Source organism: Plasmodium falciparum (genome assembly GCF_000002765.6).
Source record: "Plasmodium falciparum 3D7 genome assembly, chromosome: 3".
In the NCBI taxonomy this organism is placed as follows: Eukaryota; Apicomplexa; class Aconoidasida; order Haemosporida; family Plasmodiidae; genus Plasmodium; species Plasmodium falciparum.
This window is the reverse complement of record NC_000521.4, coordinates 585,001-610,802: the sequence shown is the minus strand read 5'-3', so window position 1 is coordinate 610,802 and position 25,802 is coordinate 585,001. Positions and strand designations below refer to the sequence as shown.

Sequence of the window (25,802 nt, the reverse complement as noted above, 5' to 3'; positions counted from 1 at the left end):
GAGTGTACTTTAAGCCCTACACTTTTCAAAATAATATAACTATAAATTAATAATAAATTGTTCATATTTTTGTATATATTTCTTTTATTTGGAAATACTATCACTTGATTCATAAAACTGTGCATTTATATGATTTTGAAATGTTTGAAAAACTCTGACCATGTAATAAAAAAGAATACAGGATGTTTTATAAATCAAAGTTAAAAAATTATCTAAACTAATATGTGATTTAAAATTCTTAAAAATATCTTCACAATGGAAAACTAAATATTTATAAAAAAATTGAAAGAACAGAAAATACAAAGTGATGATAGATTTATCGCTTATGAGTACGAATTTGATATATAAGATGAAAAAGAAAATAGGAATATTTAAAATGACAAATATTCTAAAGATAATAATAAATAAGCATGATAATAAATATAAAAAAATAGGTAAGGTAACTTTGTAACATATTTTAAAAAGTACTATTATATATCTAATAATTCTAGATATAGATTTGATTGGATTTTCATATATATTGTAACATTTTCTTGTTATAACCATATAATTAGAAATATTTTTTGATAATGATAAAATGAGAAGAAATAAAAGAAATAAAATTAATTTATATAATTTCGTTTCAATTTTTATTTCAGACATTAGAAGTTTTATAAATTTGTTATTATCTTTAGAATCATAAAATAAAGAATTCTTATTCTTTTCATTTTCTTTTTTATTTATTAAATACTTTAATTTCATTAATTGAGACATACCACTTGATAATTTTCTATTTCCTGATGATTCGTTTTCTCCACAATATCTTAAATAGCTTCTTCTTATCTTAAGACTTTCTTTACAAATATTATTTAATTTATTCATTCCTAAATATAAACATTTCCTTTTATATGTATTATTATACTTTCGTTTGCTAACAATAGAATATTTATTTTCATCTGAACCATCTTTTAACAAATTTAGATTAAATCGTTTTTCATATACAAACTTGGACAGGTTGTTCTTATCATCAGATATATTATTATTATATTCGTCATAAATTATATTATTATCATCACTTGTGTTATCATCATCATTTTTGTTATCATCATCATTTTTGTTATCATCACTTATGTTATCATCATCACTTATATTATCATCGCTTATATTATCATCACTTATATTATCATCACTCATATTATCATCGCTTATATTATCATCACTTATATTATCATCACTCATATTATCATCACTCATATTATCATCACTCATATTATCATCATCATTTTTATTATCGTCACTTATATGATCATCATATTTATCATCGTTATTATTATCATTGTAATTATCACAACCACTTTGTTCGTATTCATCCGAACTTTCGATGTTCCCCTTTTTCAAATAACTAATATTCTTAATATTTTTCATTTTTTTTTGTAGTTTTTCTAATTTCTTTAAATTTAAATTTAAATTTGATTCTTTATGACATTTCGATTTTAAATAAACTGAACTTTTATTAAGTAAATAATTTTTATATTTATTTTTAGAAAACTTATCTGAAAAATAAGAGGAAGAACTATCAATGCTTTTCTTTTCCACAATGGAATTTAAAAGGTTGTTATACTTTCTTTTTTCTTCTTTTTTTTTTAATTTATCCATTATTTGGCTATTTATTTTACATGTCTTTATATTATTATTTAAAGTATTAAAAGGTGGATATTGTATATTATCATTATTCAATATATTTACATTAGTTATATTGTATGTATTTTTATTAAATATATCTTCGATTTTAGTTTTGCTTTTTTTTTTAAGCTCTTCTTTTGTCCTAGAAAACAATGATACATTTTTTAAACTTTGAATTTTTTCTTCTTTATCCCTTTTCATAATATGTGTACTTCCTGAGCATTTACTTAATTGCTGTATAATGAAATCTTCCTTCATTTTATCACAATCATATTTCTTTTATTTCTATTTTTTTTAAATATATATATATAAATATAATATATAATTTAAAACTTTATAACAATGACAAATAAGTATATGCAATAAAAAATAAAAAAAAATATAACAATTAATATTAATATAAAAATAACATTACAATTTAAAAATATATTTATGCGTACAAAAATATACATATATATATATATATATATATATATATATATATATATATATATATATATATATGATATATTTATTTTTTTTTATTATTATTTATTTGTTTAATTCGATATTTTAAAATATGCACATTATTATTTTTTTTTTTTTGGGAATTTTTTTCACATGTAAAAAAAAAAAAAAAAAAAAAACTCCAACACGAATTTTTTATATTCAGGACAATTCATATTTTCCTTTTAAATTGATAATGAAAAATGATACACATAAATATACTTTTAATATATATTATTTTTTTTTTTCTTGTATAAAATTTATTTCATATAATATTATATGTTATATATTCTTACACGTTTGCACACTAAAATATATATATATATATATATATATATATATATTTATTTATTTATTTTATTTTTTTATTTCATTTCCCTTTATAATTGTGATTTACATCTTGTTTCCAAAAAAAAATATTTAAAATAATATATATATATTTTGTCTTCATCTATAATTTTTTTTTAAAAAGATTTAAACAGTTTAACATATATATATATATATATATATATAATTATGTTTGTCACAAAAAGTTACAAATAAATTCGATAGCCAAAAGAAAAAAAAAAAAAAAAAAATGCACGATAATGAAAAGAAGAAAGCAAATATTTATAAATATATACCAATTTATATTCATATTTCATACATACAATTTTCTGTAAAGAAAACTAATTCATATATATAATATATATAATATATATATAACATTTAAAAATTTTTGTTTTATCTAACTTCACATTTATTTTGGTTAAGAAGTAAGAATGCATAATGATCATACAAGCCTGGTAAATTTTTGGACATTTTCTTTTTATATATATTTTCTATATGGAAATTTTTTTTCATATAAATATTATCCTTTTCTTTTGATAATTGTAAAGATGTTGTTTTATCTATTAAATAATTTTCTATTATATTAATAACTATTTTATTTCTTTTATTTATTCTTTCAAATTGGTTATTAACATATATATCACTATTTATTATTTTTTTAATATTTCTTACATTTTGCAAATCAAAATTCTTTTTTTCTTTTTCTATTTTTCCTAAATTGGATGGTTCAAAAAACTTAGAGGTGGAAGAATTTACAAAACTGTTATAACCAATATCATAATTATTTTCTTTATTTTCACAATAAGATTTTGTTAAATTATTTATATAGGTTTTATTTAAATATTTTTTATCAAATAATGATTCATTATTTTTGTTTGTAACACTTAAACATGTCTTATTATTATTCATATTCATTTGATCATAGTAGTTATGACTTTTTTTATTCCAAAAAAATTCATCGAATGTATAATTCGTATGAACATGGTTAGGATATTTATTTGTTTCATAATAATTTTCTTTACTTTGTTTTATATTTCCAAAATTTATTAAGGAATTATTTTTCTCATTATCAAGAAAATAAGAATCATATTCCTTTTTGTTGTATTCATCATCATCATCATCATAATCAATATTATGTTCTTTTAAATTATTATTACTTTGCATTATATTTTGTTTATATAAGTTATTTTCATTTTTTGTAATATTATCCTTGAATATAAATTCTTTATTTTCCTTTACCTTTTTATTATTTTTATATATTTGTTTAATTCCAAAAAATTCATAACTATTGGACTCACTAAAAATATTTTTCTTTTCTTTATCTTTTTCTTTTTCCATATTAGTTTCAACAAATGAATTATTTTGACCATGATTATTTATTACAATATTATTTTTGTTTTGGATTTTTTCCCATTCTTCTTTATTATCATATTGAAAATTTGTATGTTCCTTTTTTTTCTTATTCATATTATTATTAAAAAAAGTATAAGTATTCCAATTGTTTATATTATCATTACCATTGGAACATACTTGTTCTTTGTTTTTTCTCTCTTTTTCTTCATATATAAGATCATGGTGTATATTTATATTTATATTTTTATTTTCATTTTTGTTATTCAGATTATTGTATAAAATGTTTATATTATCTGCTTTTATAACTTGTCCATATATATTTTCTTCTTCTTTTTCTATATCATACTTTGCATTTTTATTGTTTTCATTATTATTATTATTATTATCATTATTGTTATATTTTTTGTTTTTTTCATTTTCTTCTTTGTTATACTCATTAGGCTCAACTTTTGTTCTTTGCAGAAATTTATCACTAAACAAGGAACATATACTTTTTTTTAATTCATTATGTTGTATAGTATTATCTAGAATTTCTTTTTCTAGACAAAATTTTAGTTTATAATTATTCTTTTTAATGGTATTTAAACTTATCAATGCAGTTTTTATTTTATCTTTTATTTCTTTCATCTCTTTATTTGGTATAACAACCTTTTTATTAAAAAAATGTATATTATTATCTTTGTTTGTAATCCTTTTTTCTATATGTTCTTTTTTCTTAATCAACGTTCCATAATAATTAATATTATTACTAAGGAAATGAAATCGTGTACGATCATTTTCTTTCAAGGTGTTTTTATTATTACAATGATTGTTAGTACTAAATCTTCTGAAAATACTCAGATTGAAATTTTTCAAATTTGATTTACTTTTTGTAGAATCTCTTACTTTATTTAATTCATTAAGTTTCCCATTATTCTTTTCTTTTTTAAAATAATAATTTTTATATTCTGCATTATTAAGTTTACTCAAATGAGAATTATAATAAGACTTGTCACTTTTTTTTTTATTTTCTTTTTCGTGGTTTGTCTTTTTCATATCACATGTGTTTATATAATTAGGTGTGCCTACCTTGAATTCCTAAAGAGAACAAAAAAATAAAATAAAATAAAATATAACAAAACGAAACAAAATAAACGATTATACATTTATTATTCAAAAGTGAATAAACATATATGTGCCTATTTTTATAGTGCCTATTATTTATTTCACCATTTTTGTTATTTCATTCGAAAATAATATATATATATATATATGAAACATTACTGTTTTATATGATTAAAAAAATTATTACCTTTTTTTTATATATCCATGATTGAAAATAATTTGTTTTTGTTTCCAAACAAATAGCATTCATATTTTGGTTAGAATGCTTTTGTGTTTTAATCAATGTAACATTTGCATTTAACAAACCTTCATTATTATTCATTGTATTATTATCTACATAATTTTTTAATTCATTATTTAGGTTGCTTTTATCTTCTTTTAAATATAATTTTGCCTTATTAAAACAATATTCATTCATATTATTTTCAATGAAATTTTCATTAAAAAAGGACCTTTTGTATTTTTCATTTAGTTTACTATTTTTTATTCCTCTTTTTATTAAACATACGTTATAAAAATTTCTTTTCTTTAAATAGCACCTTGCATTTTTAATTTCTTTTTTTTCTAAAGAATATTTACCACCATAATGATAATGATAATAATAATAATAATAATAATAATAATAATAATAATAATTAATGTAAGCACTGGATTTACATCTTATTATCTTAAAGTTACATATGTTAACCTTTTTATTAGGATTTCTTTTATTATATATATTACAATTATAATTTAATATAATTTTTTTTAAAAATCTTCCTTTATTTAAAATTTCATTCTTATTTATTTTTTTAGACAATGTTTTATAAAACGTACTATTTGATAATACTTTGTTTATTTTTTTTGCGTGGTTACCACTATTTTTAAGTTTTCCTATAGTTTCTATTTCTTTTTGTTTACAAACATTTTCATTATTCACATTATTTAAATGAAAAGAAGAAATATTTTCATTTTCCTCATTAATATTATTTATTTCGGTAGCACATAAATCTGGTTTGTCATCATCACTAAAATTTATTATTTCATTTAAATAGCATTTTAAAGTATTAATTCGTTTTAATTCTTTTTGAACACACGATAAGGTACTTTCAGAATTATTTGGTGAATTTTTATCTAATTTACTGGAAGTTGATTCTTTATATTTTAAAAAATTAAAAACTTCATTTTCTTCAAATGAACATAAGTTATCTGTTGTGTTTATTTTGTCTCCTAAATCAAGCTTGATGTCCTTGAAGTTGTCGAAATTTAATGTCTTTTTTAAGAGAAAATACATTATGAAATTTAATCAATTTTGTGCTTTAACAAAAAAGAAAAAAAAAAAAAAAATACAAAAAATGAAATAATACACTATATATATGAACCAATGAACAAATTGTGGAAAATACACATATTATTATATGTTATAATTTAATTTTTATTTTTTTAATTTTCATTTATCAAATAAAATTTTTTTTTATAAAATTTGTATTGTTATATGTATATATATTATTTTTAATAATAGTAATTTAAAAATACTAACAAAATAAAAAAAAAATACAAATATACAATGTAGCAAATATTATATAAACATATTTCTTACAAGCATTCATATAAGTTTGAATATTTTAAAATTTTAACTATTTATAATATAGTAATTTTTTTTTTTTTTTTTTTTAGATACAAATTCTTTTTTTTTATATTTATTTTATTGTTTTTAATGTTATATATTTTTTTTTTTTTGTATTTTTAAAATACTTAACATTGGTGCATATTTGTAAAATTATTCTTTTGTTTACTAAAAAGAATAAATCTTTTCGTTCTTGCATGTATGCCAATATAAAAAAAATACATTTCAAAATTATAAATTTAATTAAATACGCAAAACGTTAAAATACTTTTTTTTTTATTTTTTTCATGAAAAATAAAAAAGGAATACACATATAAAATAATATAAATTTTTATAAAGCATGTTATATGAAAGGGAATTTATGAACATGAATATTTATATATTTATACAAAAATATTTACATTTTTACTATAGTATATATGTATTATATAATATACATTTGTTTTTTTTTAATTTAGTATAATAAAATACATTATATATATATATATTTTTTAGTTTATAAGACATAAATTCGAAAAAAATAAAAATATTTGAAAAAATGTATATGGGTAATTATATATAGTTGTTATTAATAGTACTATTTTTATAAATTCAAAAATACATCAATTGAAGATTTATTATTACAAGTATATAATTACTTTATTATATATAATATAAATGTATATTTTAAATGATCAAATAGCACTAAAAATTTAGTAAAATTAGTGTCTAGAAAAAATTTAAGGATTAACTCTTTTAGGATATATTTTTTTAAAAAATCAATTAAATCTTTCAAAAAAAATATTTAAATTCTTTTATATGCATTGTGTTATAATGTAATCATTCTTTATCATATATATATAAAAACTTTTAATTAAATAAAAAGGTTATAAAATATTCTTGTTTAATACACACTGTAGTATTATATATGTTTAACAAAAGTTATTGCAGTATATTCATATATTCATATATATATATATATATATATATATATATATATATATATATTTATATTTATTTATTTTATAAACATCCTAATTAAAATTTTAACAAAATATTCCATAAGAGGTTTTACTTAAAAAACTTTTGAATTTTTTTTTTTTTTTTTCAATAGAACATTTAACGAAACATAAAAGAAATTCATTATATGATAGCACTTGAAAGTTTTTTATATGGTCTCTATTAAAAATGTCTTAAAAAAAAAAAAAATTATATATGTAATATATATCTATAAAATACTTGAACAAATGCATATTATATATATATCTATAAAGTTACTACTTTAAATTTAATTATACTTATAAATCCCCAATTATATAATGTATATTAAATAAAATTACGCTTTTCATATTATAAAAATAATTAATAATGAAAAACTATCTTAATATAATAGTATGAAAAGTTGTGAAAATTCATTTACATAAATATCATAATTTTGTGTGATATATTTAATTATTATTATAAGAATAAAATGTGCATATTAGTAATAGGATATTTTCTTATAAATAACTTATTAATATAGCAGTTATAGAATTTTTTCTTTCCAGATAACTGACACGTTAATTTAGGCGAAATAAATTTTTCATTCTTTATTTTGAAATAACGTTTATAGAATAGAGTGGCATAAAAAAAAGTTAGTAATATCCACTTGAAAGATAAATAATTGGAAGACATATTTTATAATATAATAGTATATGAAAAAGACAAAAACCAAAATGAATCTTAAGAAATCAGAAATTAATATATTATGAATATAATAATTTTATAATTCAAAATTAAAGAGGTAGAAAGAAAATATTATAATTTTCTGATTAGAAACTTTTTTTTTTTTGTTTAATCACATGAAACAATTGAATGTGAATATGAATATATAAATTATGACATGTAGCAACAATTTAAGATATTCGTTATTCTGAAGATACATTAATTCCATTTATATTTAAAATAATTACGAATTTTGAAATTAGATTATTAAATATTATTTCATCGTTCTATAAGATAATATAAAGATGAAAAGGTGTTAATTTATGTTTATATATAATTAATAAAAAAAAAATGTATTAAATTTATCTTAATTCTTATTAATATAATTTATTTCTTGTTTTTTACAGTTCATGAAAAAATAAAGTGTATATTTTAAAAATGTGTCAATAGTTTTGTTCTATGTTATATATTATATATATATATATGCTAACTTGTTTTTAAATATTACTTTAACATTTTACATATATTCGAAAATTGTAGCATATGATACGTATTATAATATTAATATGGAAGTAACTTTTGATAAAATTATATGTCTTAAGTTACCTATTTACCATATAAAAAATTCCGTTTTAATATATTGGTAACATATATTTCACCATTCAATTTTTTTAGGATAACAGAAAACATATATTGTTTTTTTTTACAAAATTCTATGAATTATATTCATTTTATTATAATGGATTATAAGTTTATAAATTACATTAATATAAATATAAATGTCTACCTAAATGTGTAATAAAACATTTTCATTTTCATGTATAAAAAAAAACACGAAAATGTGTTATTCAAAATATAAAATATCTCTTATGTTATAGTTCCTTTTAATAATTAAAGTCAATTAATATATATAATTATATATTCCTCCTTTTTATATATGGTAAGTTCATTAAATTCATTTCTATAAACTTATGAAGAGTTTAATAAGGTTCATTAACATTAAACAATAAAATTATCATAAAAGCTTGTTAGACATTTTATTCACAAAATATTATTTTAAATAAAATTTATTTAGAAAAAACGATTAAATCATTTTGAGATATATTCTTAGATTACGGGGAATATATGACGAAATTTTAGTATTTTCTTCAACACAATAAAATATAATTCTTTTTATATTTTTATTAGAAAAGTCTTATTATTTATATTTTATTTATTCTAAATCAGACATAAATTCACATAGATTTACATTACAATATTTTCAAATTATAATATAAACAATTTATTAATGCATATTTCAATAAGAAACATTTTTTTTTTATACTTTAGACAACGTTAAATGACATTTATTTATATTCACCCCAAAAGACTTTTTTTTTTTATGCAATAAATTGTATATATTATTTTGTTAGATATAAATTATAATCGTAAATATTTAATAATAATATTTTATAGTTTGATACATATGAAATTTATCAAATAATTATAAAGGATTCCATAGATATTGGATTGTAAAACATTTTTATAACTCCTACACTATTCTATAAAAATGAAAAAACTAAAAAGAACATATTTAATTTCATATTTTTCCATAATATATGGTCTTTTATGTATTATATGGACAACTTATAAGTTCCCTTTGAATGTACATATAATGAAAAGAAATATATAATTCCATATTAATTATATAATGTGTTCTTATATGTTTTTTCACTAAAGTCATAAGAATATAGTATTCCTTATATTTGGAAAGAAATTCTTTTATAAGTTATACTATTTAAAACTTGCTTCTTAAACAAATTTGTAAAAATTAGAAATAAGAATATACGTTTTATATATACAAAAAAAAAATTGTGTCTTATTCCATAAGTATATATTGTAATTTTTAATAAAGGTTCTTTTTGTTTAACAAAAAATATAAAACATAAACGTATACTTCAATATGCTTATTTAACATTTCTTATTAAAACAAGTTATCCAATTTTTTTTTTTTAATAATTAATATATATATGTTAATATTTATCTAACCCATTAAATTTTTTTAAAAATATTATATTATTAATTCTTTTAATATACTGTATAAATAAAATGAATTTTTTTTTCAATTTAAAATATTTATATATGTAATTGTATAATAAGAATAATTATATAAATTAAATATATATTTTGTATAATAAATAATATATTAACTTAATATAAACAATATAACATATAATAAATTAATTTAGCAATTTATTAATTAAAATTATATTTAATTCAAAATATTATAATATAAATAATAAATACACATCAATAAAATAATCATTTATTAAAATAAATATAATAATAAATTTAATTTTATATAATATAATTAAATATTATAAAATACAATTAAAATAAATTTCATAAAATAATTAAATATACATATAATAAATTAAATTAAATATAATATTAATAATTAAGTGTATAATATATATATAATAAATATAAAATATTAAATATTATAAAATATAATTAAAATAAATTTCATAAAATAATTAAATACATATAATAATAATAATTTTAAATAAATATAATATTAATAATTAACTATATAATATATATATAAATAAAAATTAATTATTATATAATTAGATTTAATTATATTATTAAATTAATTAAAATAAAATAAATATTATATAATTAATTAAATTTATATATATTATAAATTAATTAAAATATAATAAATATTATAAATTAATTAAAATATAATAAATGTTATATAATTAAATTTAATTATATTATTAAATTAATTAAAATAAATATAATAAATATATAATTATAATTAAATTTAATTATATTATTAAATTAATTAAAATATAATAAATATTATATAATTAAATTTAAATATATTATTTAATTAAAATAAAATAAATGTAATAAATATTATATAATTAAATTTAAATATATTATTTAATTAATTAAAATAAAATAAATATAATAAAATAATTATATATAATAATAATTAAATTAAATTAAATTAAATAAATATTAATTAAAATAAAATACTTTAAATATAAATAATTAAATTAAATAAATATTAATTAAAATAAAATACTTAATAAGTATATAATAATTAAATTAAATATATTTAATTAAAATTATATTATTAAATAATTATTTAATTTTAATATTAATATTAATTAATTAAAGTTAAAAAATATAAAATAATTAAATTAAATATATTAATAAATAATAAAATATATTATATTATAATATAATATATAATTATATATATTAAAATAAAATAAAATTAATAATATATTATATTATAATAATTATATATAATAATAATTAATTAATTTTAATTAAATTAAATTAAAACAGTATTTAATAATACGTGTGTGTAATATATATATATTATTTAATTTATTTAATATTGTATTCAATAATTAAAAAATATAAATATGTTTCATAAAATAAATAATTAAAAATACTATATATATTATTATAAATTAATTATTTAATTATATATTAAATTAATTTAATAAAATAAATAAATATGATAATTATTATATTAATTAAATTAATAATTAAAATGAATTAATTAATTTATTTATAAGTAAACATTTAATTTATTTTAATTTAAATTATTTATTATAATTATTATTAAGAATTAATTATATATGAATTAAAATGTTATTATAATATTATAAATAAAATTAAATTTAATTATTAATTATATTTTAAAATATTATTTAATTTAATTATTATTTTAATATATATATTAAATGGAATAAAATAATAAATTATTTATTTTATTATTAATATATTTATTTATTATAACTGCTTATTTAATTCATTTAATTAATATATATTATATTAATTTGAATTATTAATTTATTTATTATAAAATTTAATTAATAAAAAACATTTATTTATTTAAATTATTAATTTAATTAATATATATTATATAATATATTTATTTGAATTATTAATTTATTTATTATTTATTTTAATTAATAATATATATTAATTTATTTATTTTAATTATTTATTTATTATTTATATTAATTAATAATATATATTAATTTATTTATTTTAATTATTAATTTATTTTTATTTTAATAAATAATATATATTAATTTATTTTTATTTTAATAAATAATATATATTAATTTATTTTTATTTTAATAAATAATATATATTAATTTATTTTTATTTTAATAAATAATATATATTAATTTATTTTTATTTTAATAAATAATATATATTAATTTATTTTTATTTTAATAAATAATATATATTAATTTATTTTTATTTTAATAAATATATATATTAATTTATTTTTATTTTAATAAATAATATATATTAATTTATTTATTTTAATAAATAATATATTTTATTTATTTAATTAATTTAAAATAATTTAATTTATTTTGTTTATTTTATTTATTTAATATATATATTATTATTTATTTATTATATTATATTAATTTATATTAATTTAATATTATATATATAACTATTACATATATTTTTTTTTATTATTTTATTAAATATTTATATTTTATTTTAAAATATAAATTAATATTATTAATATAATGTTTTTTTAATAAATGTGTAAATTAATTATAAAAATATGTTATCAATATTAAATTAGAAAGAATTAAAATAAAATGTATTATAACATATAAATAATACTTATATTTATATATTAATAAAAATTATATATTTATTTTAAAAGCATGATTTATATTTGTATATTAAATATTATTTATATATTAATAATTAAATAAAAAAATGTATATATAAATAATATAGTTCTTAATATTTCTTTATACTATATATATATTTTATTTGTAACTTTAATGAAATTAACATTAGGGTACAATAATTTAAGTAATTTTTCTTTTGAATGTGAAAAACTATTATGGATAAATAAAATTTTATATTTTTCCCTTTATCTTTGTAAAAAGTACTTTTTGATTTTCTTATTTCATAATACATAAAGATGTGTATGATTTTTGTCGTTATGGTAAAACAATAATTATATAAATACTTAAAGATTATGAAAAGTTTCATTAATATTCATTTTCCCTTTTTATATGTCTGTCTTTGTATAAAATATTATTTATATTAAGTTATTATTATTTTTATCATGATGGTGTATATCATTTTTTTTATATTATAAAATATTCTTTTATTTATTTGATGAACATGTACAAAAAAACAAAGAACATTGTTTCATTTTAGGAGATATTATACATGAATACTTTTTATATAATCGGTTTCCTATATTAAAACTTTATCATTATGTTATAATATATGAAATTCATTTTTTGTTTTTTTTTTTCATATTTACAACTATATATTCTTTTTATAGAAAAAGTTAATTAAAAATATTATATTTAATAAATATAGTAAATTTTCTTAAAACTTTTAAATCGTTATGACTTTATTTAATAAAACAAATAAACTTAAAAAAATAAACGAATTCTTCAAATTGTTTATTATGCCTAAGTAAATATATATGGTTATATTTACCATATATATAAGATAAAAATTAAAATTTGAAAATATAAATAATAAATTTAGAATTTTTTTTTGTTTCTATATTGTCTAATTTCTATATATCTCATATTAAACATTATAACCTTCGTATCCTCATTTATAATAAAAAAATTTCACATAATATTATTCCTATTTAAGAATTTCTAAAATATAAATACATATACATATATAATATATTTATATTGAAAAGAAAAACTTCCATTTATCTTTTTATATTATTAAATTAATGCATTAATGATTATATGATTAACTTAATTTGTGTATTTCTTTAAATATTATATATGTATTAATTATGAAATATTATATTCATTTTGAATATTTTTGTTATTTTTTATTTGGAAAAATCCAAATAAGAAGAATCTAAGTGGTATTATTATAAAATATATAGTATTAAAAAATGTTAATCAAATATAAACTATGTATTTTTTTTGATACAACTATTAATTATATATTCGTTATAATGAAAATTATAGAAATTATAAATAGTACATAATAAAAATGAGCATTCATATAATATATAAATAAAAGAACAATATATATAATAATATATGAAAGTGATCTTAAAACATTTTTTAAATGTTGAAGCACTATTTCATTTCTTAAAGAGTTTCATACCTTTTTTTTTATTTATTTATTAACATAATCATATATTTCTTTTGTTCTAATAAGATAAAAGAAGAATGAACGGGTTAAATCATAAAATAAAAAATATTGAAATACACTATTGTATATATTTATTTATATTTTATGATTCATTTTAAAGATTTATTAAAAATATATTTATAGTTATTTTATGTTTCCTACATTATATTTTTTGAAATAAATGAAATTGAAATTCAGAAAATAAATTCTAGACGTTATGATTCAATTTCACAATAAATATTCTTAACAGGAAATTAAAGGGAAAATAATTCTATTTTTTTTTTTTTTTTTTTGTCAAATTTTATTAGTATATCATATGTTTTATTGAATTTAATAGTGTATATACATTCTATATTTATATATGCATAAATATATATATATATACATATACCATAATTCTAGAGAATTTCCTATAAATTTTATTTATATAAAAATAGACTTATATTGTAATTATAAAATAAAAAATAATTATTTTTAATTAGAATTAGTTTTTGTATTTTCATTTCTTTCTAAACCCATCATATAAATTTATCATATAATATTTCTATATTTTAATGAAGTATAATATAATAGGTTTTTATCAATTATTTTATAAAATGAAACTAATAATATAGAACTATGCTTCTTAAATATAATATATGAATTGTAAGAAAATTTAAATAAGCACATTATATAATAATGATATAGATTATTAAGGAATAACACAAATTCTTTAAATATATTTATAAAAAACACTGTTTGTTGTGTTAAATTATGCAAGTTTTATTTTTTTTATATTTTAAAAGTTTTCATATTAAAAATTTCAAATGGTCTTTACCATTAGAAGTATAAGGTGAATATAGCATATTCATCTATAATAAATTGGTTATTCATAAGAAAAATATGTTCTCTTTTTTCATTAAGATTCTAAAAAGAAGGAAAAAATATTATTTTTTTTTCTTCAAAAATAAATAAAATTATATATAAATGAAATGGGAAACAAGTAGATGTAATAACATATGTTAATAATTAATATGAAAAAAAGGTGTTACTTGAAAACACAATGAAAACTTATAATTATTTACATTTAAGACAAATTACACACGTATGCCAAATATATATATATATATATATATATATATATATATGAATTGAAAACTGGAATATATTTATTTATTAATAGATAATAAATTACATATGAATATATAATACAAATTTCATTTATTTTTTATCTTTATAGATTCAACAAAAAAAAAGTTTTATAGTAATTACAATTAATTATAATAACAAAGTTCATATATATTATTTTCTTTAAAACAAAAAGATTTTTTATATCTAAAACAATTTCTTATGCATAAATATACATAATTTTTATAATTCGTATTAATTTTGAAAATATGTATCTTATTTTTTATGAAAATATTTTATTTTTTTTTTCTATAAAAGGATTTAATTGTTTTTTATATACCTATCATTAATATCAATATATATATATATATATATATATATATTATGATATTAACTTTCATATTTTATTTTAAATTTTTTCTATAAAAAATGTACATATTTTATGAAGGAATGAATTGTTTATACTAATTTTAAAAATATTCAGTATAATGAAAAAAACTGTAAAAATATATTTTCTTTTTATATTGCGCACAAAAGAAAATCCTACTATATATGTAAATTGATATTTTGATATAATTTTTTATAATTTACATGAATTATTATATATGAAAATAAATTAATTCAGTCTTCTGAAATATATAAAATTGATTAAAAGATTAAGGAATAATAATAAAAAAAAAAAAAAAAAAAACTAGTTTTTCTTTATGTACGTATTTCTTCAATTGTGTATAATACATATAACATTTTATCAATTTCATGGAAAATATATAAATTAAACTTTTTGTATCTACATATGAAAATATACTATTTCTTATAGATGAATATAAATATATTATCATTGTATATATATATATAATTGAAATACTTAATACTTAACATTAATCATATGTAGAAGAAACTTTAATTTTTATAAAATAGTAATTTTTTTTTTTTGCACATTCTGTAGTATTCCTTAATAATAAATGTAATATACATTTTGTAAAATTTTATTTATTATTTCATTTACATGCAATTTTTTTTTTTTTCTGGTCATTTTAAAAATGATCAAAAATATATTAGATGCGGCTATGGATCTTCAAAAAAAAGGCTCAAAAAAAAAAAAAAAAAAAAAAAAAAAAAAAACTATATTGCTTTGCAAAATTAATCATTTGTTATTTTTTTTTAACACAAAAAAAAAAAAATAAACAAATAAAAAGGTAAATAAAAAAAATAAATGCAATGTGATATATGTATAAAATATATTTTTTATTTCATTGGAAAAAAAAAAAAAAAAAAATATAATTATTTTTAATTTCTTTTTTCATGAAAAAAATTTCATATTATTTTATTTTCATTTCTTTAGTATTGTAGAACAAGTAAAACAGTAAAAAAAATAGTATTTTCCTTGAAATAAGAATATCTTAGAATATATATTTTATAAAACTTCTTATTTCAGAATACCACATATATAGACAAACGTTTAATATTCATAAAATGATATTGTACAAATAAATAATAGTATAAAAAATATTTATAAGATAACACAAAGTTTTTTTATATTTCAAAAATATAATGCTTATAATGAACATATATAAAAGTTCATATATTTATAATATTTAACTAAAAAAATAGTGAGTACCTATATTTTTATAACTTACAAAAACATATATAAATCATTGTTATGTGCATAAAAATATATATATGTAAATATAAATGTATGTGTATACCATATGTATCTACATTTATATATAATAATTAAGAATCTAATAATTTAAAACAATTTATTTTATTTTTATTACATGGTATTTTATAGTTTAATTTTTTTTTTTTTTTATATATATATATAAATATAAATATAAAAATAAAAATAAAAAAAAAAAATAAAATAATATTTTTATTTCAAAAAAAAAAAAAAAAAATATATTTATAGTATAAAATATTTTTTTATAAATTTATATTATTTATTTTCATGTTTAAGAAAAATGGATTCATATCTGTTTATATGAATGTTTTCTGTCAACATTGAACTTGAAAATAAAAAAAATACATTCATATAACATGAAATATATTTAATATAAGTATATAGATATATATATCATAATATATATAATAAACATTTAAAAAAAAAAAAAAAAAAACAGTATCAATTTAATGTAACTTTTTTTTTTTTTTTTTATATATACAATACATTAAAGATCTGATTATTAGTTTTTTTTATTTATACAATACATTAAAAATCTGATTATTAGTTTTATTTATTATTTACACACACGTAGGTGTCCATATATATATATATATATATATATATATATATATATAATACATTAAAAAGTGTATGTTGTAAAGATACATAGACATAATTCTTTTATATCTAATAAATGATATTTCATGAAGTATTCTTTGATTTTGATTTTTTTCCTTAATTTATTTTCCTATTTTCATATATTTTTATTAAAAAGTATATGTATATATATATATATATATATATATATATATAAATATATAGCTCATTAAGATAATATATATATATATATATATAAATATATAGCACATTAAGATAATATATATATATATATATATATTTATTTATTACATTTTTCTTATTTCTATAAGTTTCCTTGAGAAAAGTACGTAATACTACATATATATATATATATGTTAGACACTGCATACTCATATATATTATATATATTTTATTAGTATAAATAAATATAATTTATTAAAAAAAAAAAAAAAAAAAAAAAAAAAAAAAAAAAAGTAGTTTATTACAAATGGCTCATAAAGTAAAAAAAGAAAAAAAAACTGAGGCCCAAGAAACACCAGTTGTTGCTAAAGAGCAAACGCATGCAAAAGAAGAGAACAATGAAAGTAATATTGCCGTTACAGAAGAAAATGTCATTTCAAAAAATGGCCAAGAAATAGCCATTTCAAAAAATGACCAAGAAATAGCCATTTCAAAAAATGACCAAGAAATTGCCATTTCAAATAATGACCAAGAAATTGCTATTTCAAAAAATGACCAAGAAAATGTTGCTTTGAACAGTTCAGAAGAAAGACAGAATGCATCTAAGGAAGAAGACAATGAACTAAAGCAAATTAAAGAGTTTCATGATATAAGTAATGAGAATGAACATAACGAAAATAGAAGCTTCTCAACATCCACTCTTTCCAGTTTTTTCAAAGAATATGAGGAAAATTCTGTGGAACAACATTTTTTTTCGGAGGGCACTCATACAGAACATTCCATGGAAGATTCAAATAATGTAGAGACTATAGAGAATGCAATTACAAATGATGTTTTAAGGTCTAACAGAAGTACAAGTTATTCTAAACAGAAAAACGAATTAACATCTGTAACTTGTTATGTATGTGGAGAAACTGTAGACTTAAATATCTGGAGTGATCATATATTTGCTCATAAGTTGGATAGTAAAACTACGCGTGAAAACTATTTTTCTAATGAAAAAGGAAATAACGCAAATGTTGATTGCTGTAAAAAAGAAGATAATTTGAATTGTGATGTTGATAGATATGATGAAAAAAAAGAAAACATAAATATCACGAATTCTTCTTTATCTAGTTCTTCTAATGGTGCATATGATAGTTTGAATGAATTATATAGAAATATTAATGATGAAAGGCAAAAGAACAAGATCGCACAGAAGCCTAAGGAGGACGATAACAACACGAATTTGAACATTAGTAACACTACTAATGATGATAACACAAAAGGTACTAATACTTATGATAACGTCCGTAATAATTTAGAAAGGGAAAACATAGAACAAGGGGAAATGTTTTATAACGGCAATTCTAAAATTGATACATGCGGATACAATACTTCTCTAAGTAATGGAAATGAAACTACAAAAATAAAGGAATCTAGTAATGTTAATGAGAAGAGAAATTCTGAAGAAATTAATTTACCAGGTACTGAAAATTCCAAGGAAGACATGGAAATTAGTAGATCAACAAACAATGAAGCAAATAATAATGAACATGATAATAAAGAAAAAGAAGAAAAAAGGGTGAATGAAAAAAAAGAAGAAATAACACAACGATCAAGATATTGTATGGATGATAATTCACCTATTAATTATTTCGGAATAGCATTTAACAATAGGAAGGAATTTACCATAAGAGATTATATGCCATCCAATTTACATGACAGAAACACATCAAGGATATACGGAAGAGGCATAAGAACAAATAGTTCTTCATATTATAACATACTTGAGAATTTTTATAAACGTAGATTACAACGTTTACAAAACGCTAGAAATCGTATGTATATTGATTATGATAAGATTATACGTGAAATATATGAAAGATATAGAAGAACAGGTGAATTTATATATAGACCTACCAACACAAATGGAAACTATTATAGAGATAGGGCTAATGCGAATATGGGAAATAATAATATGAATGCTGGAATATTAAATAATATAAAGAATCATTTGTTTAATGCAAATAGAAAGAACAACATGGTTTTAGAACAAAAACTATATGATAATAAAAGTACTGAGAGTTTTAAAAATATGAATCGTCATGAGGTACAAAGCATTAATAATAAGAACACTAACATGATTAGCAGTAATTCAAATAGTAACATCTCTAAGGATAAGAACAATAATGTTACTAATAGTCATAGTGATGACAAGAATAATAAACGCAATAACGATAAGGTAAATATTTTTAATGGGAAAAGTATACCTGGTACAAAATTAAACCCTTGCAATAATGAAATTAATTCTGTAAATAATGTAATGAGAATAAAACCAGAAGAATATAATAATAGGAATACAGAATTTAAATCTTTTAAGACACCAACAAATATTAATGTTCCAATAGCACCACATGTTTCTTTAATGAAAAGGGATAACTTACGAGCTTTACATTTGAATGCTGACCAGAGTATCAATAAGTTATCGAAAAATGAACAAACCACTCAAACAGATATAAATAGAAACACTTCACGTATGGATAATCGCCTTGAAATATTAACAAATACAAATAATAATAACAATAATAATAACAATAATAATAATAATAATAGTATAAATAATAGTAGCAAAAATGAAGTTTCCCAGAAGAATGGCAAGGATAATGAAAATAAAAATGAAAATGAAAATGAGGATAAAAATAAAAATGAAGATGAGGATAAAAATAAAAATGATGATCATAATAATAAGAAGGAGGATGACAATGATGATAACAATAATAACAGCAGCAACAACAATAATAACAGCAACAACAGCAGCAACAACAACAGCAACAACAACAGCAACAACAACAGCAACAATAATAACAGCAACAATAGCAATAACAATAATAATAATACGAACAGAAACATGAGTAGTAATAATAATAGAAATAACAATAACACTAACGAATCTTCTGGTAATAATATATTAGTGGGTAGAAATAATATAAGAAATCCCAATAATGATGTAATTTATTCTTTAATTCACGATATGTATCGTGACAAGGGTCCAATACAAATTATTGGACACGCTCCATATTGTGATGATCAATATATTGTAACGAACCCACTTCAAACAAGAATGAGAAATGTTAATGTAGGTCAAAATTCAAATGCTTATGATAATAATAGATATAGAACTCCTAATGGACAAAATTATTCCGGTGGAAATAACAATATAATTACTACTAGTAGTAGTAATAATAGAGATGGTAATGCCAACAGAGATGGTAATGCTAATAGAGATGGTAATTCTAACAGAGATGGTAATGTCAACAGAGATAGTGATACTAATAGAGATAGTGATACTAATAGAGATAGTGATACTTATAGAGATAGTGATACTAATGGAGATAGCGATACTTATGGAGATATGAATACTAAGGTTATTATAAATTCTACTGATAATGCTATGCCTGGAGTTGTTACACATCGAGTTATAAGAGATGGAAATCAAGACACGATTGTTATTAATGTACCATCTACTTCAAGATGTTATTTTGCCTTATCACTACAATCATACCGTCATGATAACCCTGAAAATTCAACACAAGGAAATGTTAATTCAAATCAAAATAACGATGTGAATAATTCCTTGTCCCTTTTTAGAGAAGGACATAATTTTTCATGTGTTAATTATGATAGGGAAAAATCAGAACATTCTAATTTAAAAAAATGTTGTATTTGTTGTGAAAATTATCAACATAATGATAATGTGATATTTTTACCATGTACACATAATTTTCATAAGCAATGTATTCTTAAATGGATAAGTAAAAATACCACATGTCCACTTTGTAAAATAGATCTTCGAAATAGTTATAAGAAGTAAAAAAAAAAAAAAATTATACGAATTTTTTTATTTTCAGAATAATTTTTTTTTTTTTTTTTTCAGAAATAAATAATAAATTTCTAATCCTTCCATAAAATAAGTATTAATCTTTTTTATCATTAAGAAAATACATTTTATTATACATCGAAGTAACTATTTTTATTTTTTTAATCGCGTCAATTTATTTTGACAATATATATATATATATATATATATATAGATTAAATATATAAATAGATAATTTTTTTTTTATTTTATTTTTATTTTTTTTATATAAATAAGTTAGTAGTATTATGTAGTACATAATTATCATATCATTATTTCTAAGTATGATTATTATGTTATTATTTTGTACACATAAATAATACGTTATTATTTTGTACATATAAATAATAAGTTATTATTTTGTACACATAAATAATACGTTATTATTTTGTACAGATAAATAATACGTTATTATTTTCTACACATAAATAATAAGTTATTATTTTGTAGAAGTTTATTTTATTATTATTTTTTAGCATAATTATTTTATTATAATTTTATTATCATTTTATTACAATTTTATTATCATTTTATTATAATTTTATTATCATTTTAGCATCATTTTATTATCATTTTAGTATCATTTTAGTATCATTTTATTATCATTTTTTTTTTTTTTTTTTTTTTTTTTGTCTTGATTGAAATATTTATACATCTTAAAAATGTGCATAAATATAAGAAAATAAAATAACATTTTTATAGTCCATAAAAAAAAAAAAATGTTCTTTTTATAATTTTTTTACATAAAACAAATAAACATATAAAAGAATAAATATAAAAAAAAGTTGCATTAAAAAAAAAAATTAAAAAATACCAAAAAAAAAAAAAAAAAATAATAAAATAAATAAAAAATAAATATATATATATATATAAATATATATATATACAATTTTTAATATATGAATGAAAAAAATTTAAGAAAAAACATAAGTCTACAAATAAAAGAACGTTTGGATGTCGTTTGAGTTCATACAAAAAATTGGTATATTATAAAACTATGGAGAATAATATATGTTATTAAAAAAGGGTACACATCTTTTATGTTAATAATATGTTTACATTTATATATTAAAAGATATTATTTAAAAACATTATTTACGTTAAAATATATATTATGACATGGATAATATCCGCAAGGTTTCTTATTCAGATAAACTGTTAAAATATTTTTTTTTTTGTAACAAGAATTTTTTTTTTTTTTTTCATAGTTACACATATTTTTGTCTTTCCATAACATAATTGGTTATTATAAACTTTTGAATTATACATATATTATATTTATAGGAAGAATATATTAATATAGATACAATTGCTGATGACAATATGGACACGTGAAAATATAAAACTCATGAATGTATTATATTATTTCACTTTTTATATATTTTTTCTTCATACATTTATACATTCATCCATACATACATTCATTCATTCATTCATACATTCATTCATACATTCATTCATTCATCCATACATTCATTCATTCATTCATACATTCATTCATACATTCATTCATTCATCCATACATTCATTCATTCATTCATTCATACATTCATTCATACATTCATTCATTCATCCATACATTCATTCATTCATTCATACATTCATTCATACATTCATTCATCCATTCATTCATTTTTTTTTTTTTTTTTTTTATTTTTATTTTTTTTTTTTTTTTCTCTTTCCCTTTGTCTCTTTCTTTTTTTTTCCTTATCTTTTTCCTGTTTATATTTAATAATCTTTTTGATATGATAATGCATTTGTTTTTTTTCTTTCTTCTTATCATGTGTTATATAATTATTAGTGTTACAATATAAAGATAAATCACTATTTATATTTTCTGTTTTATTATGTTCTTCTGATATATTATCTTTTTGAATATGAAAAAAATTAGCACCATTATCTTTGGTTTTTTCATTTTTGTTCTTTTTATTAAGAAACCAATCACGTTCACACAATTTCATTTTATTAAAATCAGAAATAATTTGTGCATTTTTATTCTTATCATAAATACTATTATGTTGTGTATTGAAGTTTTTATCATAGTATATATAATGTCCTTTTTTTATTAAAAATTCTTCGTGTTTTTTTTGTTTAGCTGTTAATTCTTTTTCTTCATCAATAAATAAATTAATATGATCATTACAATAATTTGTTGTTGTTTTTTTCTCCCCATTTTCATCATAAAAATTATTATAATTATTATCACTATCTTCATTTTTTGTCATATTTTTTTTCAACGTCGAAATGGTACTTTCAAATTCATCTTTTTTTCTTTTTATTTCTTTATCCTTTTCTTCTTTTATAATTTTATGCTCATCATAATGAACTTTATATTGTGCATCCTTTCGATAAACATTCCATTTTTTTTGTGGCAATATATTTAAACCTCCATGACCCCCCATTTTATTTTTTATAAATTATAATATATAAACATTATTAATATAATTATGTAACATAATATTATAAATATAAATATATATATATAATAATATATATATATATATATATATTTCATATATATTAATATGTATAAAATTCTACATTCTTATTATAACATATATATAAATAATATATTTATATATATATATATATCATTAAACACAGATATTATTTCCTTATCTATAATTTTTAAACATGTTTAGGTTATATTTTAAACGCTTTAATATATATAAATAAATAAAAATAAAAATAAAAATATGTTGTTCTGGAAAGTTTATAAAAAAGGTTACATATACATATATATATATATAATATATATATATTACATAATATTTCTCTATATTATTTTATACGTAAATATAAAAAATTCATATATATAATTTATAATATATATATATAAACATCAATATTTAATCAATATTTAATCAATATGTATAATTTTTTATATGAAAAAAATATGGTATGACTATATTTTTTTTAATTTTGTCAATTATATTAAATTATACATTTTAACATATTTATATTTGTTCCTTTTAATGTAACAAATATTGTAATATTAAAAAAAAAAAATTTATTAACACTTGTTTATTGTTGATTAATAATAATAATAAAAAAAAAAAAAAAGGAAGAAAAAAAAGGAAGAAAAAAAAGGAAAAAAAGAAAAATTAATTTAAATATATAAAATTCAAAAAGAAAAGAAAAAACATAAAAATATACAAACATGTAAATAAATAATAGTATTATATATTTAAATGTAAGGATTATATATTATAAAAGTATAATTAATTATATAAACAAAAAAGAATATGAATTCTTTTTCTTTTGATGCTTTTCTTAAAAAATTAAAATCATTTTTTTTATAATTATATAAACATAGGTAAAAAAAATAATAATAATAAAATATATCTATGTATTAATTTTTTAAAATAAATATATGCCAAAAAAGAAGAAAAAAAAAAAATATATATATATATAAAATATATAGTATTATATATTTCTGTATAAATAAAAGAAATAAGGTGCACACATATACATATATATATATATATATATATATATATGTATATATATATAACATTTTATGACATATAGTAATAATATATGAGTTATATATATTATAACTTTTCATAATAAAATGTAAAATGTAAAATATAAAAGAGATGTTTTCGAAAATTTGATGATTAATAAATTACTTAAACAATATTATAAAAAAAAAAAAAAATAATAAACTTATAATGATTTCATATTTTAATAATCTAATTATTACTATATAAATAAATAAACAAATAAATAAATATTTATATATATATATATATATATGTGTATGCTTTCGTTCTATATTAAATTTTCTAGTCTGCATTATTTGGTGATGTAGACCTTATAACGGAGAAATCGTTATATCCACAATTTTGACATGTATAATAATCTTCTATTTTAAAACCATTTGGATTAATAAACTTACAAGCTCTACATTTAATAATATATTTTTTATCAATTTTTGAATTTATTCTTTTTCT

The 25,802-nt window shown here is 16.4% G+C and overlaps 5 protein-coding genes across 5 annotated transcripts in view; 1 reads left to right on the top strand and 4 right to left on the bottom strand.

Annotated features, from left to right (window-relative positions):
- Positions 1-84: 84 nt before the first annotated feature.
- Positions 85-1,920, bottom strand: PF3D7_0314900 (conserved Plasmodium membrane protein, unknown function; the record flags this gene model as incomplete). The annotated part of the gene is made up of 1 exon (XM_001351182.1): positions 85-1,920. The coding sequence occupies one exon, from the start codon at positions 1,918-1,920 to the stop codon at positions 85-87; it is 1,836 nt and encodes a 611-aa protein (XP_001351218.1).
- Positions 1,921-2,871: 951 nt separating this feature from the next.
- PF3D7_0314800 (conserved Plasmodium protein, unknown function) lies at positions 2,872-6,208 on the bottom strand (the record flags this gene model as incomplete). The annotated part of the gene is made up of 2 exons (XM_024473246.1): positions 2,872-4,908; positions 5,123-6,208. The coding sequence occupies 2 exons, from the start codon at positions 6,206-6,208 to the stop codon at positions 2,872-2,874; spliced, it is 3,123 nt and encodes a 1,040-aa protein (XP_024328981.1).
- Positions 6,209-18,255: 12,047 nt separating this feature from the next.
- PF3D7_0314700 (RING finger protein RNF1) lies at positions 18,256-21,801 on the top strand (the record flags this gene model as incomplete). Its single annotated transcript, XM_001351180.1, has 1 exon — positions 18,256-21,801. The coding sequence occupies one exon, from the start codon at positions 18,256-18,258 to the stop codon at positions 21,799-21,801; it is 3,546 nt and encodes a 1,181-aa protein (XP_001351216.1).
- Positions 21,802-23,471: 1,670 nt separating this feature from the next.
- Positions 23,472-24,248, bottom strand: PF3D7_0314600 (conserved protein, unknown function; the record flags this gene model as incomplete). Its single annotated transcript, XM_001351179.2, has 1 exon — positions 23,472-24,248. The coding sequence occupies one exon, from the start codon at positions 24,246-24,248 to the stop codon at positions 23,472-23,474; it is 777 nt and encodes a 258-aa protein (XP_001351215.2).
- A 1,386-nt stretch (positions 24,249-25,634) lies between these two features.
- PF3D7_0314500 (conserved Plasmodium protein, unknown function) overlaps positions 25,635-25,802 on the bottom strand; it is a gene marked incomplete at both ends in the record, with an annotated part of 943 nt that continues 775 nt past the window's right edge. Inside the window, one exon of the mRNA XM_001351178.1 lies at positions 25,635-25,802. This exon is cut by the window's right edge and continues 552 nt beyond it. Coding sequence (XP_001351214.1) covers positions 25,635-25,802 — 168 coding nt within the window.